The sequence below is a fragment of the Colias eurytheme genome, chromosome 6 (assembly GCF_061535395.1).
Source record: "Colias eurytheme isolate Ceu_HAF_F1 chromosome 6, ilColEury1 Martin Lab GWU primary, whole genome shotgun sequence".
Lineage (NCBI taxonomy): Eukaryota > Metazoa > Arthropoda > Insecta > Lepidoptera > Pieridae > Colias > Colias eurytheme.
Window position 1 is genome coordinate 8,348,207 of NC_142985.1, and position 19,825 is coordinate 8,368,031.

At 37.5% G+C, this 19,825-nt stretch overlaps 2 protein-coding genes across 2 annotated transcripts; both read left to right on the forward strand.

Moving 5' to 3' along the window:
- The first annotated feature begins 152 nt into the window (after positions 1-152).
- On the forward strand, positions 153-10,828 carry LOC149907829 (uncharacterized). Its single transcript, XM_090102943.1, has 7 exons — positions 153-442; positions 1,399-2,329; positions 9,356-9,467; positions 9,802-9,886; positions 9,964-10,107; positions 10,266-10,354; positions 10,448-10,828. Exons 1-7 carry the CDS (start codon positions 394-396, stop codon positions 10,679-10,681), a joined length of 1,644 nt encoding a protein of 547 aa, XP_089959069.1. The 5' UTR covers positions 153-393; the 3' UTR covers positions 10,682-10,828.
- Positions 10,829-11,620: 792 nt separating this feature from the next.
- Positions 11,621-18,903, forward strand: Nt5c (5' nucleotidase C). The gene is made up of 9 exons (XM_090102944.1): positions 11,621-12,006; positions 12,728-12,903; positions 13,234-13,461; positions 14,800-14,934; positions 15,394-15,551; positions 16,082-16,268; positions 17,532-17,672; positions 18,064-18,215; positions 18,601-18,903. The coding sequence occupies exons 1-9, from the start codon at positions 11,856-11,858 to the stop codon at positions 18,803-18,805; spliced, it is 1,533 nt and encodes a 510-aa protein (XP_089959070.1). The 5' UTR covers positions 11,621-11,855; the 3' UTR covers positions 18,806-18,903.
- The last annotated feature ends 922 nt before the right edge of the window (positions 18,904-19,825 follow it).

Below are 19,825 nucleotides of genomic sequence, written 5' to 3' on the forward strand. Positions count from 1 at the left end.
CTTAGATTTATTCAATATTGTATTTGATTGTTATTAAATTTTATAATGTTACTCATTCATGACTTAAGATTATGAGGTAAACCACAGAACATTAAACATTATAGATTTTTTAAGGCCCAAGTTGCCCAAGACTCACCCAGACTCACCCAAGACTCATGAGAGACGTGTTCGCGCGCGCTTGTCTCGTTCATTGTTAAATTTGTATCTCGTCGATTTTCGACTCTAATGACCAGTTTACGAAGTGAGAGTAATCATTGAAGTTGTGTTTTTAGTTCAAGCAAAACTTTCTCACTCAGTGAAAAGTTGTGATATAATATAACATACTTAATATAAAATTTTCTATGAATTCCAAATATAATTAATAGAGAAATAAGTACCTACAAATAGATTATAATGAAACTCATTACATTTACTGTGTGTTTTATACTGCAATTAAGTTTATGTAAGTACCTATAAAATATTTATTTATAATTAATAATATCCTCATACCCATATTATACTAAACTAGGTGATTTAATATTATCCATACAAAATTCGTATAAGGATTCGTATAAGGATTCGTATAATGAGATGCCATGCCACAGTTTACATAGTTTTAGACGCGGCAATTTTTAAAATCGTTAATTTTGTATTTCGAACATAATAATAAATTATATGTAGATTGTAGGAATTCCTTAAAATTAATTAATTTAGTTATTTCGATGACATTTAAGTGATGATGTACATACTTACATCTCTTCTCTCTACTATATAAAAATAAGTCAGGTTTTCCTTCCTGACGCTATAACTCCAGAACGCACGAACCGATTTCCACGGTTTTGCATTCGTTGGAAAATTCTCGGGCTCCGTGAGGTTTATAGCAAAGAAAAGGTGTCTCTGGTGGCGAAACGGAGTTCGCCCGGTTTGCTAGTATTTTAGTAAAAATGTAGGAACTACCGCATCTCCAGTAGGTACGTTTTTCATTTACTTTTAAATTTTACTGTTATGTATCGACAATCTACATTCATAACTAAGTATTCATAATATAATGGTAAGAAAATATTCATAAATTATACATACATAATATGAACTGTTGGTATGCGTGCGATTAAAGATGTTAATAAGTCAAGGGCAAAGCACAATCTGACCAATAATAGTTTATACATCATCTACTGTTCTAAATAATAATATTATCATCTATGTTATTTTAAATTGTTTATATAGGTATTATGCATTAGTATTGTTTATTTTTAACTACTTAACTATTTAGCTCTGTCTTTTAGTTCACAAGATATGATTCAACCCTTACTTCTTAGAGAGTGGCTGCGTATATAATTAAATTGAATGATTGATTTTATATTTTTGAGAGTGAATTTTTCTTGCTGGTGTTTTATCATTACAATAAAAATCTTTTCCCAGGTTGGAACAAAGAAAGATACAATCCGATCAATGACTTCCTATTACATGAAGCAGGTGGACCTGTAACGCCTTTTAATAAGGATAGCAATGCTCAGTTTCCAACATTGAGACCCCCTTCACCAGCTCCTACTCAGTCCACACACAGCTCTACAAGGCCAGCACAAAGAACATCACCATCAAATAACAAAAGGGACTATGTAGCTTCGCAATTTCCAACTTTAAAACCGATTACAAGTACATCGATGGGATATAATAAGCCCCAAACAGCCAATCAAACTCCACAGCCTTCATCAAAAAGAGATTACGTTGCTCCCCAATATCCGACACTGAAACCCACGTCCTCACCATCAACGAAACAAACGACAATTGGTACAACCCAAAAGATTTCAACACCTCCAAAAAGAGACTATGTGGCTCCAAGTTTTACAACACCAAAACCTATGCAGAACAAAAATGAGCAACCTGGGAAAGTAAAAGATTTGATTAACTTCTATGATGGTCAAGGTAAGCAAGATGGTACTACTTTGCCCAAAGTGCCGAACTATAGCTCAATTTTAAAGAAACCATCTGCCACTCAAGCTCCCACGGTAAAACCAACTCAAGGCTCTCACACGAATACTCCCACAAAACCCGGATCCTGGAGTTCAATAGTATCTGGTTCCAAAAATACAATGTCACAACCGGCCGCTAGTACTACCAACAACAAACTAAAACCGACAGCTCCAACTAGTCTCGCAAATAAACCAGGGTTATTACCTAGTGCTATTTTAAACAACAATAAGCAGGGATCAACAACTATAAGTGACGCTGAACTGCAAGTAGTAAGTGAAGAGCTGCTTAAAAAAGATGTAAACAATGCAGCCAAATATGTAACAATAAATTATCAAGAAAAGACAACGTCCCAGGAAAAGCAAGACAAGGCGTCATTACCGTAAGTATTATGGTATTAACCTCACTTAGACTTTTTTTAATTTTATAAGTTTCCTAGAGTAATTCCTTCTAAATATTTCAAATTTAATTAGATATATCTATCATGCTGCTTATATCATTAAAATCAACGATATTTCAAATAAATAAAAATCAAATCTAAACTTAGTTCGAACGAAAGTTTCATATATGTAGATGACCTCATCAAAGCTTTAGTGGGTAGAGGACAGGATGTGCAACCGGACAATACTTATAATACATTTTAATACAATACTTTTTATATCGTGTTCGACTTACAGTTAAAAATTACTTGCATGTAATTTATATGATATAAATTGAGAATACAATCATTATTTATATCTCACGGAAAAAATCTTATTCCCTCTATAACTAGGTACTTTCTAAATTATTCGAAATCAAGTTTATCATTATTTTAGTAAACGGTTTTTCTGTAGTTCTACTTACTTAGAATTTATATTTAATAACCAGGTAAATACCAATGACCATTATGTAAATACATAATATAACGGTGCAATTGGACCAAACGAACGTAGAGCTAGAGCTAGAGCAAGAGTACTTTTAGTGTAAACTAAAACTCGTATTCGTATGTTGTTCAGTAAGAACATTGCTGCATAGAATCTTTTCGAACGCATTATGAATATTGTGGACTGTATGTTGATTGAAAACTCAGTTTCTTCCTTGATAGCTCTTTATTCCTCCCAGCTTGATCTCTTACTACTATTTACAATAAAATCTTACTATATTTATACAATTTACAAAGGGTACAAAACATGTGTAGTTAAACAGACGGGGACCGGATGTTGCGGGGCGAAAGCACCCCGCCGTCGCCTACGCGCGCGTCGTCGACTACTAAGTATAGCCCCGCTCCCGTTCGTTCAACGCGAGCCGGACGCCTCGTTGTCCTGCCGCTCGTCGCTCCTCAACAGCTCTCCCCCCGGCGTAGCATGCGTAGCCTCCTTGGCCACGACGACGAGCTTGCTTACTGGCCTTCTAAACACGCCGCTCCTTGTTCGCACCTCTGCCACCCGTACAGCGCCATCGGGGCCGGCATGAGTGCGCACTACGACACCCATCGGCCATGTGTTGCGGGGCAACGTGTGGTCCACGATCACTACCACGTCGCCTTCCAATACGCGCCTTGCTGTGTTTCGTGGCTCGCCGCGTGGCACCAGCGTGGGTAAATATTCCTTCACCCAGCGGTGCCAGAAATGATTCGCGAGCGCTTGACTCGCTCGCCACATCTGCCGATCTTGCACGTCGCATTGTGTCGTCGTAGGTAGGCCCGCCGATGAGCCCAACAGGAAGTGATTAGGCGTGAGCGCCTCCGGGTCGTGCGGGTCGACGCTCACATGCGTCAACGGTCGTGCGTTGACGGAAAACTCGGCCTCCGTAAGTAGCGTGTGTAGTAATTCTTCGCTGGGGGCCCTCTCGTGAAGCGTAGCGCCGAGCGCCGTCTTGATAGAGCGTACTAGCCGCTCCCACGCGCCGCCTTGATTCGGCGCGCCCGGCGGTATGAAACGCCACTCGGTGCGGTGTCGCAGCGCCTCTTCGCTCAGCGCCGCCGCCCACTCGCCGTGTGCCTTCTTCAACGCCTCACTCGCGCCTTTGAAATTAGTCCCATTGTCCGAGTAGATGAGACGCGGCCAGCCTCTACGCGCCGCCATACGCCTCAGCGCCATGATTGCGGAGTCGGTAGACAGCGATGCGACGATTTCGATGTGTACGGCGCGTGACGTGAGACACGTAAATAACGCGCCCCACCGCTTTTCACGCCTTCTTCCAATTTTCACTTGCATTGGTCCGAAGTAGTCCACTCCACAGTTAGTGAAAGGTCTGTGAAATGCGTCTAATCGTGCGCGAGGCAAGTCCCCTTTGGCTGGGACTTGTGGTTTCGTACGTCGCACTTGACACAACGCGCAGCTTCTCGCGACGGCACGCACTGTTGGTCGCAAGTGTATGATCCAATACAATTGTCTTAGGTCGTTGGTCACACGCTCCCTATTTGCGTGTCCCGCTGCGCAGTGTTCTTTTAGAACTAGCAGGCGTGTGACTCGATGTCGGCCGTCTAGAATAATCGGTCGCTTTGTCTCGACCGGCGCCGTAGCCGCGTCGATGCGACCTCTCACTCGCACGATTCCTTCTTCTAATACTGGGTCTAACTTGAATAATTTGCTCGATTTGGTGACTGAGCGCGCTTCCTGTAGTCTCTTTATATCGTCACCAAAGCTATCGTGCTGTGCGCGCTGAATGAGCATTCGCTCTGCGCTTTGAATGTGGCGATACTCCATTTTTGTAGCGGTGCGTTTAATACGCACGTCTACGAAGGTTAACACACGCGCTATCGTACGCACTAACGTTTCGTATTTTGAGAAACGTGCGGGGTCCGGCAGCCAGTCGTACAAGTTAGGCTGCTCGTCGATGTGTAGTACGTCCACGTCGTCCTCTTCGTACGCTTCTCGTTCCGTGGGCCACCGTTCTTCGTCTTCGTTTAAGAAATCCGGTCCGTAAAACCATCTACGTACGTCTACGTCGACGTTGGAAAGTCTTGTAGCGTCGTCCGCGACGTTATGCTGCGTAGGCAGCCATCGCCACTCGGTCTTGTTGGTTAGCTCGGCTATCTCACCGAGCCTGTGTGCGACGAACGGAGTGTAGCGTTTCGCGTCGTTCCTCACCCATTGAACGACGGTTGAGGAGTCCGTCCAATAGACCGTACGTTCGATCTCGTATCGATGTTCCCGCTGTATCGTATCAGCGAGTCTCGCGCCGATAACCGCCGCTTGTAGCTCCAGACGCGGTATGGTTTGTGTGCGTCGGGGAGCTACCTTTGCTTTAGCCGCAATCAATTTGATGTTGTAGCTGCCGTCGTCCTTGAGCGTACGCCAATACGCGACTGCAGCGTAGGCCTGTTCGCTCGCGTCACAAAACACATGTAGCTCGACGCCCCGTGCCTTCGTAGCGTCGTAGCACCGTCGTAGGCGTAGCTTGCTGACTTGTTTTAATTGTGCAAGCCAATCCGCAAATAACTCGCCCTCCTCTGCCGGTATCGCTTCGTCCCACGATATCTGAAGGCGCCACAAGCTTTGTAGTATAATCTTCGCCCGTATAGTGAAGTGGCTTAGAAGTCCCAGCGGGTCGTAGATAGACATGACGGCGCTGAGTGCTTCCCTCTTTGTCGGCGGTCGCTCTCGCTCTCGCACCTCCGCCGGCACGCGATTCATAGATGTATTGAATCCCAATTCGTCTCGTACGGCATCCCACATGAGGCCGAGTATCTTAGGCGTGGGTTGTGAGCCGCCTAGCTGAGTCGGCGCGGTGGCGTGCAGCTCTTGCGGTATGTCTCGCAATATGCGCTCGTTGCTCGCGCTCCACCCACGCAATGTGAAGCCTGCCACAGCGTGCACTTTTCTTGTTTCTTCTACGGCTCTGCACGCCTCTTCTACGTTGTCGTAGCTAACGACCATGTCGTCCATATAATGGCCGTTTGTGATAGCCTCCCACGCCAACGGATACTTTTCGGCGTGGGTTTGTGCGTTATGATTACGCACGTAGTGTGCCATGAATGGCGAGCTCGCTGCGCCGAAGATCATCGATGTCATCTTGTACTGTTGCGGTGGTGAATCACGCTTATCACCTCTCCACAGAAATTGTTGTGCAGGCTGATCTTCAGAGCGAATCTTGATTCGTAAGAACATTTCTTGCACGTCCGCTGTTACTGCCACGCTTCCTTCTCTAAACCGGAAGAGTATGCCCGGTAGAGATAGCAACATGTCGGGTCCCTCTAACAACTCGTCGTTGAGACAAACTCCGTAGCTTTTCGCCGCCGCATCGAACACGAGTCTGTGTTTGCCGGGCTTGTTCGGGTTGGTAACGGCAAAATGCGGCAAGTACCAACACACGTTGCTTTTTGCTTCCGATCCGTCGCACGGTACCGCGTATCCTTTTGCAAATAAATTATTTATTTGTCGCGTGTACTCGTCGGCAAACTCCGGTGACGCGTCCATTTTCCTTTCGATGTTTGTTAGGCGACGAAGCGCGTTGTTGTAGCTGAGAGGCATGATAGTGTTGTCTCTTTTCCACGGTAGTCCGACTTCATAACCATTTTCTATTTGTTTTATAGTTTGTTGAACTATCTCTGTGGCTCTTGCGTCGGCGTCGCTAATGCGTGGTTTGTTAGCGATGCATAAGGCTTCTATTTTGAAATGTTCGGCGACCATGTCGTGCAGTCGCTCGTCGAGTTGTTGTTGATGCTCGCTATCGTGAACGTGTAGCACATTATTTTTGTTTATAAGTGCTCTCTGAGGTGCGGTTCCGTGCACCACCCAGCCGAGTTGTGTTCTTGACGCGGCCGGTTCGTCGGGACCGCCCGTGCGCAGCTCACGCGATACAATGCATTCCCAGTGATCTGTTGACTGACTGACCAATTAGCAGGCCCGCGTGCGCTCGTTCGTAACACACTTCATCGGTGGCTATATCGCGCAAATGTTCATAACGGAGAAGCGAGTTCGGTATGGCTTGTTGATGAAGTTTTAGATTTTTCATCGTTCGCGCTTTCACCGTGTGTGTGATGTCTTCGTTGCTTCCTTTTAGTTGAATGGAAACTAATTTGCTGTTCTTCTCACTTTGTTTCATGTTCGCCCCGTGTATGCAAAGAGGCAATGTGGGGCCCTCTGCGCCGATTTGACGAGCGATATCCTCGTCTATGAGAGATATAGTCGATCCCTCATCCAGTAGCGCATGAGTTTTGATCTCCCCCCGTGGACCAACCACGGTGACGGGACACATCTTCAATAAAACGTTGCGTCGATGTGTGGTCGCGCGGTCCGCAACTGACATAACGGTTTCTTCCGCAGACGTCGATGGCTCCTCCCTCGGTGCTTCGTTATGCAATGACGAATGATGTGAGCGCTGGCATTCGTTTACGCCGCACAACTTCGCCTTACAGAAATTGCGTCTGTGCTTCCTTGTAGCACATTTAAAACAAATTCCTTTTTGTTTTACTAGCGCCCATCGCTCGTTTACGCTGAGTTTTGTGTATTGCGGGCACGCAGTGAGTTCGTGGTCACGCCCACAACACGGACATGTTTTTTCTTTCTTTTCTTCATTTGTTGATACGATATTGAAGACTGCAGTTTTCCTTCGTGACGCTGGCTTCGATGTTGTTGTCGTAGCGTCGCTCACAGGCGCGTACGTGTATCGCAGCGCCTGATCGGCCTCTCGCATAAGGAAGCGAGATAGCACGACGATTTCCGGGTCTATCGTTCCCTCTTGTGTGAGCGCGTAGTCGCACCAACGCGATCGAATATGTGGACTTAGCTTGTCCAAAACCTCTCTCGCCAGCATCGGATTGAAAAGGTATCCTTTGCGGTCGATTGTTTGTATTGTGCAGACTATATTTTGCAGCTTAACGGCGAAGCTATTCAATTCTTTCGCCGATGTCCCCGGCCTCGGCATTTTCTTTAATTCGTCCAATGCTCTATCGACGAGTATCTCCGGCCGTCCGAAACATTGTTCGAGTGTTCGGATTATCAGTGCAGGCGACGTCGCGGTGTGTAGTAATGCCGCCACGGCGTCTCTTGCTTCGCCTCTTAGACACGAGCGTAGTCGTTGAATATTTTCCGCGTCTGAGACGTTGTACATTTCTGTCGTGTCTTTAAATGCAGCGCGAAACGGCAGCCACTCTTCAATAGCGCCCGCGTATACTGGGAGCTCTACGTGGCGCAGCCGCGGTCGTGCCATTTTCTCTAACGACGCTGCTAACTGTTCGATGCCCGTTCGGGACTTAGTCGGCGTGGGAGATCGCCCTCGTTGCACGCCGAACCGTAGTTGTCTGTCGTCTTTGCTCGGCTCCCCCCGTGTGTTTACGGGGTTCGCCTGCAGCCAGTCGTCCACCTTCTGATGTTCGTCTTGTGCGGTGATGATGTCTTCTTGTAGATTTTCTTCCTCTATTGCCGACACCTCGACTTGCAGACGCTTCTTTACGAGCTCTTTTTCAAGCTCGAGTTCCTTGCGGTGAATGGCCGCGAGTTTTTCCGCCGCCTCTAATTCCGCCATTTTAATTCGTGTGGCCGTGCTCCCCGTGGACCGTGCCGATCTGACGGACCTTGTAGGTGATCGCCGCCGTAGTTGCGCTACGTCAGCCGACTCGGTGGCTGTGGTAGTCCTCAACTCCGACGGTGAGGCCGGAGGGTCGAGTATTAAACGTCGAGCCCTCTCCTGCCGCACTTGCTCCATAGCCCGGTCTTCCGTGTCCGCGGCTTCGCCCTGGCTGCGTGTGACGACCATGCTTCGATATTATCCCGTAGATATCGATGGCTTCTTCTTCCAGTAGGGTTTCAGCTCGCTCGTACTCTTGATCCGGCGCTCGATGGACCACTGAATATTGTGGACTGTATGTTGATTGAAAACTCAGTTTCTTCCTTGATAGCTCTTTATTCCTCCCAGCTTGATCTCTTACTACTATTTACAATAAAATCTTACTATATTTATACAATTTACAAAGGGTACAAAACATGTGTAGTTAAACAGACGGGGACCGGATGTTGCGGGGCGAAAGCACCCCGCCGTCGCCTACGCGCGCGTCGTCGACTACTAAGTATAGCCCCGCTCCCGTTCGTTCAACGCGAGCCGGACGCCTCGTTGTCCTGCCGCTCGTCGCTCCTCAACAATGAACAACGAAAGAATGATCTACGCCTGTTTACACTAAAATAATTTGACATTGTGGGTTTGATATAAATGCAATAGAATAAAAATATCTTGTTTCTATTTTCATTAATTCTCAAACGTTAAAAAATAAAAATACTTCTCGTTCGTTAACGGTCTACGTAAATACTGTATATTCTCTATGCATAATATAACGAGCGCTTGTATTTTAGGATACCTATAGTAATTAATCCAGTAAAGTTATATCAAGTCTAGCTTCTGCGTGTTTTTTATTTCTTTAACAAAGGTGACATTGCACATTGCTAACGTACCTATTTTTAATGTTGAACTTTATTGATGATGTTTGCAGATTACTCACTATATCACCTGAAGCATGGAATATACCGACAATAGAGAAACTCGTACCGCTTTTAGATAACTACGAGAGGAATACTTTAGTGAATGAATATGTTACGGCTCAGGTTAGTATTTCTCAATTATTTCGCTGATTTAACTACCTACTTAAACACTTATAAAACCCAATCTGACCAAATAAAAGTTTTCTTTTATAATCTATTTCGTAAATTACTTTAACAACTGAAGATTAAAAACGAAAATCAACTATTTACTATTGTAATTAGAATAAATTAGGTGTACCTCATAATCGTAATGAAAAGTAACACTAGGTAGGTATAATAATATAGATACGGTCGAGAAATTATTAATGTATGTCTGTGATACGTACCTATACATATTTCAGCCATAGTAAGTATATAAATATTACAAGTAATTAAAGTTAAAAGTTTTTTTTTTCAGGAAAGAAATGAAGAAAATGCATTTATGGACGCTATTATGTCTACTTCGGTTATTCGTTACCTAATGAACTTTTTAAAGGAAAAAGGTAACATATTATATGAGTTGTATGAAAAATGAATAATGCGTTTGAATACTTCTAATGTGATGATGTATTTATTATAGGCTACGTAAGCCAAGATCCTCGCCAACAAAGAGATTTTCTGAAGCAAATGTGGTTTGGATTATACTCGAGAGGAATGGGAAAGATCAGTAGTTCCGGATTTGAACACGTATTTGTATCAGAATTGAAAAATGATCAAATATTAGGTAATTTTTTTAGCGATGTACTTACATTTTTTTTATCAATTATACTTTTATAAACCTCATCGACCGTACCAACCGACTCAATTCTTTATAGATAAACTCACATAAGTTTTGTACGATACATCTAATAGATGGGATTGAAATGAATAAACTTTTTTCAGGTTTACACAATTGGATATACTTCTCTAAAGAAGAAGCAGCAAATAGAGCTAATTATTTGGGATATCTGAAATATGTTAGTCTTGGTGACGTAAGTACATAAATAAAATAATGAAGCTCTACATACCTAACTACTGTATTAGGGTCTTGTTTTTATTTATTAAAATGAATTTTTAATTCGCAGAAAGGCACTATCATGAAAATACACTACGATCAACAAGGGATCATAAAACCAGTAGGATCATTGGTCATTGGAACTTCCCCAGAATTAGAAATGGCGCTATACACTCTTTGTTTTGTTGCACGGGTGGATGACGATTGTAAATTAAAGCTCGCAAACACCGAAATAATCTTTGTTACGTACAAATTTAGATATCGCAGCAAGAACTATATAGGAAGTGCTTTCCCTCAATTATAATTAAACAAGTAAATCAGTTATGTACTCTGTTTATGTGTAAAAATATACTCATTTATTAAGCGCATTTTTTATTTGTTTTTGAATCAATTCAATAATACGCTTTTATTTAAACCGAGTCATTATTTGTTAAATAAAAATTATATTGTGCGTGTTCTTTTATTTATAGTAATATTTTACTACTTTACTTTATTTTACTACTCCAAATTGTGTAAAATTTAGAAAGGAAATAAACTATTTTTATTTTTTTTTATTTTCCACATTCTTCCACGTTTTAATTTTCGATGTCGAATAGTAAGGGGAAATAGTGAAATAAACTTTATATCAATGCGGCAGGATCCGCGGCATCAAGATCAGATCAAGAGAACGGGGAAGATATTAGAATAATAAACGAGAATAGTCTGTTATGATATTTTCCAGTCAATAGAAATAGGAAAGTCGTGTTGAATCGAATCAGGCCTCATGATCATTATTTCATAAACATTAAAAAGTACGAAGCCGCAGTTGTCAGGGGAGTTATTGTGACGTTATAAAGCAGAAAGTACTGTGATGGCCAAGTGATGGCGATAGACGACTTGTGCCTACTTTTTATTTCTATTTTTTTTTTAAGATTTTTTTTTTCTGTTAAAGTGAAACTTTTATTACATCGTCTCAAACTTTTTGGTCTGTGTAGCGCATGTCGTGTGTATCGCGGCTGCCGACCGTCACGCGACATGCGCTACACAAAGCAGTGTTCGGAACCGTTCGAACAGTTTCACTTTTACCGTGGTTTCATAAAACCACAACATTTTTTTTTCATAATATAATTATTAATAATCTATTATATAATTGACACTTGATTGACACTGATGCTTATTTGTGATCTGTGGTCCAATTATGTCCAAAATTTAAAACGTCAAACGACAGCAGACAATCTGTGATCTGTCAAGTGACCTGTGACACCCAGTAAATAACAGATTCAAAGTGGTATGCACGTGAAATTAGTGTTAAAATAGAGATCATAACGAATTTTTTTCATTATGCAACCATTAACGTTTAAATTTTAAAATGCAACTGAGTGTCTTGAATTCATAAAAAAATAGTTACGGGCACTTCTTATTAAGTATAATGTTATGCACACAAATATCAACTTAATTTTTTTTTTGAGAATATTGTGTTATTTTTACTCCTAATAAATATGTATTTTACACGTGTTAGTAGATTTCTTAAATTAAAACGCAGTTTATCACATAAAGATGGTGCCAGTTATGTTTTTGTTTCGGCCAAAAACTTCTCAACCAGAGAACTTTTGAATGAGGCGTATTGTCGTACGAAATTGAAGTGTAAATGTAAGTACTATAATATATTTTATTCTGACTTATATAAATTTATTTTTACATTAAAAGTGCTGTAGGATGCAATCAATTTACCTTTGAAATATTTATATTTACAACTTTATGGTGATGACTATTGTAAAACAAGCTAATTGGTAATTATTATAAGTCTATTTAACTCTTTTAATATTATAACTACCTGACAGCCTAACTAACTAATGTCTTTCGAACCTTAAATGGTTTTGATTAGTATCTCATCCTGATTGTAAAAATAAAGGAGAGCAGTTTAATAGTTAAGCCATTGACAAATTGTTTATCTCTATAAAAATAAAATCCAATTTCCCTTGGTCACGGCATCACGTGTGTTCGGCGGGACCGATTTCGATAATTCTCATTTTGATGTGTTTGTTATTGACTGGAGAAGGATCTTATAAAAGAAAAACTCGAGAAATTGTGCCAAAGTTTAAGAAAATGTGAAAACTGAACTAAACTTCACGGGTTTGACAATTTGCACATAGGACAGGACAACATCTCTTATAAAAATAACCAACGACTAGATATTATCACTTCTAGTCTTATTATATTCTATGTGACAGTGTTATTATCATAAATGAATTAACATATTTTTAAACCAAATTTTTTTATAACATTCATAAGAAATCTGTTTACATTTTACTTATAAGTAATTGAAATAGAGAACTGTAAAAATAGTATTGAAATATATTTTGTTTCATAGCCAAGAAGCTGCCTCAAGATGTAAATCCACAGGGCGTGTTTGCTTGTAATGAGCTAGATCTCTCCGAGGTACAAGTGTATGGGTTTGATTATGATTATACCTTGGCACATTACAAACCATCCCTCGAACATTTGCTCTACAATCTTGGAAGAGATATGTTGCTGGAAAAGTACAAAGTAAGTATACAAATTGTATGTCCATAATAAACATCAACCATCCGATATTAACCTGGTACAAGTTTATCAAAGATTGGAATATTAAAATCTGGCAATAATTCTTTTCAATTAATTCTGTGTATGCACTTATATCTGTATGATAATTGAGTGCTAACTAACTAAATTGTATTTTTCATTATCTTCCTAAGGAACTAAAGGTGAGTTCTGAGTGCAGATTAGTTGTTAGAATCTAAATTTTACTGTCATAGACATCAAATTCCAACTTTTGTTCTAAATTAATATAAATAAATGGAATTAATTATCTTAATAAATAATTTTACTATTTGACAGTACCCAGCGGGAATATCGAAATTAGAGTACAAGCCAAATTTTGCAGTTCGTGGATTGCACTATGATATTGAAAAAGGATTGCTTTTGAAGCTAGACTCATTTTTGCAAATTCAATTTGGCGCCGTATACAGAGGTTTGACACCTGTTTCAACTGATGAAGTCCTACAAGTTTATAGAAATAGAATCATACCAATAGCTTATGTTGAGGGAGATACCAGAGCACATAAGGTAATAAATCTATACTATAATATTATAAAGCTGAAGAGTTTGTTTGTTTGAACGCGCTAATTTCGAGAACTACTGGTCCGATTTGAAAAATTCTTTCGGTGTTAGATAGCCCATTTATCGAGGAAGGCTATAGGCTATATATCATCTCGCTAAGACCAACAGGAGCAGAGTACTGCAGGTAAAACCGCGGAGCACAGCTAGTTTATAAATATATTAAATTATGTTGCTATATTCAGCAAATAAGTATCTGCTCATTGTTTGAAATAAGTTATGTTTTATTCTATTTTCATGCCAAAAACCTCTATTTTTTCAAGGTTTCATACAATTTTAAACCTATTCTAAATTCATTTCTCAAACAAAGTTAGCATGGAAATAAATGAAAGATATTACTTAATTATTTGATTTTTGAGATTAAAAAAAAGTGTTTACACAATTTTACTATATATAATACCATTAGTCTTATCTTATCTGCATGTTTTTAATGAGATAATTTCTAAGGCGCTCAAAATAAACTCTATAATTTGATATGATTAGAGCATAAATAAAAAATGTAAGTAATAATAATAGTCTTGAATCCAATTCATCATTTCGTTACTTTAACTGAAGATTGTACATATACGTATATGTACTACTATATGTATATGTATTGATTGTTTGTAATGAGTGCACTTGTAAGCAATCATTCATTTGTGCGTTCCCCTTCTGCAAATTATATCATAGTCCATGATATGTCATACATCATGATATATGAGGATGGTAAATAATACCATCTGTGTATTGAGTAAATATTTACGACTTGAAATGTTAGGTACCTACATTTCAATCTGGTTTTATAATCTGCATAGTTTATGGTAATGATTTTACGATGATAAGCATATATAAGTGTACTAGCGGTCCGCCCCGGCTTCGCCCGTGGTAACTACATGTTTAAACTATCCTATCTATCAAGTTGGATCGAACTGCACATGGTGTGTGAATTTTTAATTATTATAATCGGTTTAGTGGTTTAAGAGTCCATTGAGGACAAACATTGTGACACGAGATTTATATATGTATATTAAGATTTAATGACATTAGTAGTAAATACCAGCTGAAATTAGTTTGATAAACAAGTTTTTTTTTTCTAGGTGTTAGTATATTTGCTGTAGAAAACGTAGCTATGTACCTACTTACCTATATAAATTCATATTTAAACAAAGTACTGCCCATGTTACAAATTCTTGTTAACGAAATTTTTTTTTATTCTTCAGCGTTTTTTCAGTTATTTGTTACAAACCTTTTTGTATGTGACATACAAAAATATGATTATAACATTTTTTAATAAATATTATTTTTTAGGCGAATAGGGCAAAAATGGTACATTTAGCCGATTTATTTTCTGTACCTGAAATGGGATTACTCTGTAACGTAGCTGAGTACTTCAACAAGAACCACATTGACTACCACCCGGAAATTCTCTTTTTGGATGTAAAGGTAAGAAAAATTTAGATATGTCCCTATGTCCCTTTGTAGTTACGCTTAAATCTTTGAAACTACGCACGGATTTTGATGCGGTTTTTTTTAATAGATAGGGTGATTCAAGAGGAAGGTTTATATGTATAATAACATCTATTAAATAGTGGAGAAGTACTGTTATTTTTGAGGTTTCTAATGTGATGTCGGCCGCCATTGCACCCGTGCGAAGCCGGGGCGGGTCGCTAATTTATTATATTTTAATTAAGTAACTAGTTAACTAGTTATATCGATATAAACATTTTCATAATCTATTTTTTTTGTAAATTTTTCTAAAGCAGTTTCGCCCTTTGGATTAAGCTCGAAATCTGCACATATCGCTATAAAATAATTAAAACAATCGTATTCTATTACGAAAATATAAAAAATGAAGATTATGATTTGTGTTTTTAAATTAAATTTTGTATTTTCACTTTTCAGAACTCAGTACAAAGTTGTCACCCCATCATGCACAAAATTGTAGCCCAAAATGTGGAAGAATACATCAGGCCAAACTCGGACTTAAAGAAATATTTTCAAATTCTACAAGAGTGTGGAAAGAAACTTTTCCTTGTTACAAACAGTCCTTTTCACTTTGTGTATGTTTTAATTTTAATTATTGTCTCAAATAGTGCCCAAACAAATCTTTTAATATACATAATATATAAATCTCGTGTCACAATGTTTGTCCTCAATGGTCTCCTAAACTTAACCGATTATAATAAAATTCGCACACCCTGCGCAGTTCGATCCAACTTGAAAGATAGGATAGTTTAAACATGTAGGTACCACGGGCGAAGCCGGGGCGGACCGCTAGTAGTCTTATATTCTGTCAATTATATAATTTAAGACTTAAGTATATTTTGATTTTGATAGTAAATAAATTAGTAAGCATGTTTTATATTATGATAGTGGATTGCCGTATTTGCGCTTTGTCGTATAATTAAAGATGTATTGAAGTTTTTTTAACGTTTTTATTCCATTCATTTAATATTATTTACCTAACTTCAATCATTATTTTTCAATTGTAACAAATATGTGTTCATGTATAAATGATATGTAAATATGTAAGTAAATGGATAAAAGTTAATCAATGAATAATTATTAAATTTTTGTTTTATATTTTCAGAAATGCAGGAATGGAGATGCTCGTGGGCCACGATTGGAGAGAATATTTCGATGTAGTGATAGTTAATGCGAATAAGCCGAAATTCTTCACAGAAGTCTCACGACCGATACGAGTTTTCGATAAAAACGCTAACACACATATTTGGGAAAAGGTTACATCGTTGGAAAAAGGCATTATTTATTATGAGGTAATAGTTTAGAAGATATGAATATGAAATATAATATGAATAGTAAACTTTTTCTTATTTGCACATTTTGATGTAAAAAGCTTTATTATATTCAGGGGATATAATAATATTTTACAAAACAATTCACAAGTTTTAGCAAAATGTAAATAAATGTAATGCATAATTTAATAAAAGGTCAAGGCTTTCAGATGGCTTCATAAAGTAAACAATGTGATCGTACACTTTTTGTATTAAACTGATATCTTATTCCTTTTATTATATTAATTATTACAAATTGTCAAATAGGTACAGTTTAACGAAGGTCTGAGTAAGGAGGAGGTTACTATGTTTTTTTTGCAGTATTATTTCCAGTGTGGGCTAGTGATGGCGCTAGACGACCTGTATAGCGTTGTCTTTTTTCCACACTGGAAATAATACTGCTATAAGATACCTTGGTACGGGGGGATAGATACTTGTTAAGCAGTTCTACCTTATGAATAAGGTCAACTCGCAAAATTCTAATTAATATACTACAAGCGTCAGGACATTGAATATTTCCATAATTTGACTGTAATTTATAATTTACGACGGAATTACAATGCTATTTATTTAGCATTTATTTATTATTTTCTAAAATACATATAAAAACCTCACCACTCGCCAGTTACAACAAAAGCATAATATAAAATATATAACATGAACCATATAACTGCCTACGTCTTTGCAGTTTTTATATTGTAATTCGATATAGAAACCTGAATTGGAAGATAACCTTCATGGTGTGGTTTTATTATATTATGTAATATGTATTTGTTTCTTCAGGGACGTTTAATATTTCTTACGATAAATAATATTATTGTATTATTCATTTTCAATTTGCAAAATTACTTTAATAAGCACTCTCATTTGTTATGGTTTACTATATAAAATGTAGCCGACAAGTTTTATATCAATAAAAATTAAAATGAATCGTCAAAATATATTTACGCGTAAAACTTTCGAATGTCGCCACTGACCTTTTTATAAATTCATCAATTATTATCAAAACAAATTCTTTTATAGAAAGGAAAATAAAATAAATAATAGTAATCGATCAGAAAATTGCAAGACAAGCGCGGTTAGATAAAGTAGGTATTTTATCTATCTATGTACCAAATTGTCAAATCCGTTCAGTATGTGTGTTAAAAAGTAATAAACAAACAACCAAACCATTTGATTTACAATATTATGAGTGGGCTACATTTTTGCATTCAAACTATTTGCTAAATATTTGTCTATTTTCAGGGCACAGTAAAGCAGCTACAAGACCTGACAGGATGGAGTGGTCACCAGGTGTTGTATTTTGGTGACCATCCATATAGCGACTTGGCTGATGTCACTTTGGAACATGGTTGGAGGACGGGAGCTATTATAAATGAATTAACGGTACATATTTTTTTAAATAATTTGATTGATTCACTATAAAAAACTACACTCACAATCGTATATTAATAGCCGTCAAAAGTATCAGAGTGGCTTTGTATAAAACAGTCATCGGAAAAAAACACCTTATTTCGTGGCAGCAAAGTTCAAAGTTTAGTGTATCGCTCTTTAGAAAACTTCGCCTAATACACGCGTAAGCAGAGTTTTGCTCTGGATAATTCGTGAGTGCGTTAGTTGTTATTGTTTCAAAATGATGACGTTTCAGTTGGAAGTAGGTAATTTGATTGGCAGTGATAATAAAATAGATAGGTAGAAAAATAAAAGCATACCATTTATTATTTTTCATTTTATATAAAGGCAGACATAATTACTGAGTAAATATTTCTTATTCCAGCACGAGATTAACACATTAAATACGGAAACGTTCAAGCAAAATGCCAATTGGTTGCAAATGTTAACGCAGCTAATTGAAGACCATCAAGACTACAAAGATCCAGAAGCAGTTGAAGTTATCGAAAAATGGATGGCTGAGAGAGATTTTCTCAGGTAATTTATAAATAATTTTAATGACTTTCATAAATAACTGTCTATCTGTTTACAAAAACGGAAGTTTCATAAGGATTTAAAGTGTGAAATTGAGTTTCTCAAATGATTAAAAGGAAATTTAATAAGTTTGTTTTTTCAGTACACATCATAGTTAACATTACATTGATTCGAAGTATAGATGTCGTTAGTGTTCCTACGTATTAAAATAAAAATTTCTCTAGCGACTTGTGTAGTTCAAAAATTTTCGTAATCTTTACATTAAAAAGCACAGTAATTTGTAGATAATATACTAGATTATCATTTTGCATAGAACATTTATTTTAAAGTAAGATTTGTGTCTATTACTCAAATTACATTATTCAATTTTTCTACTACTTAATTTCAGAAACGCCACAAAATCAGTGTTCAATCCGCAATTCGGCAGTGTATTCCGTACATACCATAACCCGACATATTTCTCAAGGCGTTTGTTCCGTTTCGCCGATATTTACACCTCGAATATAAGGAATCTACTCAACTACTCCCTAACACACACGTTCTACCCGCGACGTGGCGTCATGCCACACGAATATGGCTCTTATTTCGTATAGAATAAGATACAAATAAGATTAACGAACAGTATGATTTGCATTATGGACACGCACAGTATTTCTGGGAATATTGTATTAATAATAATTAAGTTAACCAGCTAACAGCTTGGGGGTGTAACCCCAATAAGTGTAACAACGAATCTAAATACATATACTCTATTGTTTTTGTTTATGTCTACTTATGTTATTGATTTTTAAATGCTTTTTGAAAGTGTTATATTTTATTATAAGAATATCGAAACCGTGTTAAAAGAGCCACTGTTATATAAAAGATCATGTTAATATACCTAATGTAATCAATTTGGTAAATATTTCAATGTAATTTGATATTAGACCTAAGGATATGGTTTTTGATCATTTTTATTTAGATACAATTTTTTTTTTATTAATTTTTTTTTGTCTTGAAACCCTAAGCCTCCTAAAGTACACCTAATGAAACGTTAATTTGTTTATGAGATTGTTAAATAAATATAGAAAAAAAAAAAACGAAAAGATTGTCTATATTAAATTATATTCATGTATAGTCCCTGCCATATCTGCTCATAGATTTTGATACTATCTTAAATTTATATTATTTAAGTGTTATATTTAATTGAACTTTCCTATGTTGTCGCTTATCTTCCTATTCAATGCATTTCCTAAACTCGTTATTAAGTCGTTTTATGTATAAAAATATCAAGATCGGAAACATGTAAATAGAGATTTGGCATTATTTGTTTTATCTTTAATTAATTTATTACTAATCTGCCGCAATTCTAGTCAGTTGTTATTATCAAAAACAAATATAATTAAGCGATCAAAAATAATGAAATCTAAACAAACATATCACATAAGAATCACTCATTTAACTAACAAAGATAATATTTCTTTTTCATATTTTATTAAAATTATTGTTATGGTTTCATTTAGGGCTGATTTTTCAATCCTTGGTTAAAACTTATTCGTCGAATAATGTATAAAACTACCATTTTAAATACGTATTCTAATTGCCCGTATTTGACAGTTTACGTGACATTTTAA

What these genes read in the sequence shown, in the direction of transcription:
- Nt5c (XM_090102944.1), top strand. Translation starts at nt 11,856, where the DNA reads ATGTATTTTACACGTGTTAGTAGATTTCTTAAATTAAAACGCAGTTTA. An exon ending in TACGAAATTGAAGTGTAAAT is followed by an intron (nt 12,007 to 12,727) that starts GTAAGTACTATA and finishes TTTGTTTCATAG; the next exon opens with CCAAGAAGCTGCCTCAAGAT. An exon ending in AACAGTCCTTTTCACTTTGT is followed by an intron (nt 15,552 to 16,081) that starts GTATGTTTTAAT and finishes TTATATTTTCAG; the next exon opens with AAATGCAGGAATGGAGATGC.
- LOC149907829 (XM_090102943.1), top strand. Translation starts at nt 394, where the DNA reads ATGAAACTCATTACATTTACTGTGTGTTTTATACTGCAATTAAGTTTA. An exon ending in CAAGACAAGGCGTCATTACC is followed by an intron (nt 2,330 to 9,355) that starts GTAAGTATTATG and finishes TGATGTTTGCAG; the next exon opens with ATTACTCACTATATCACCTG. An exon ending in ATGAATATGTTACGGCTCAG is followed by an intron (nt 9,468 to 9,801) that starts GTTAGTATTTCT and finishes TTTTTTTTTCAG; the next exon opens with GAAAGAAATGAAGAAAATGC.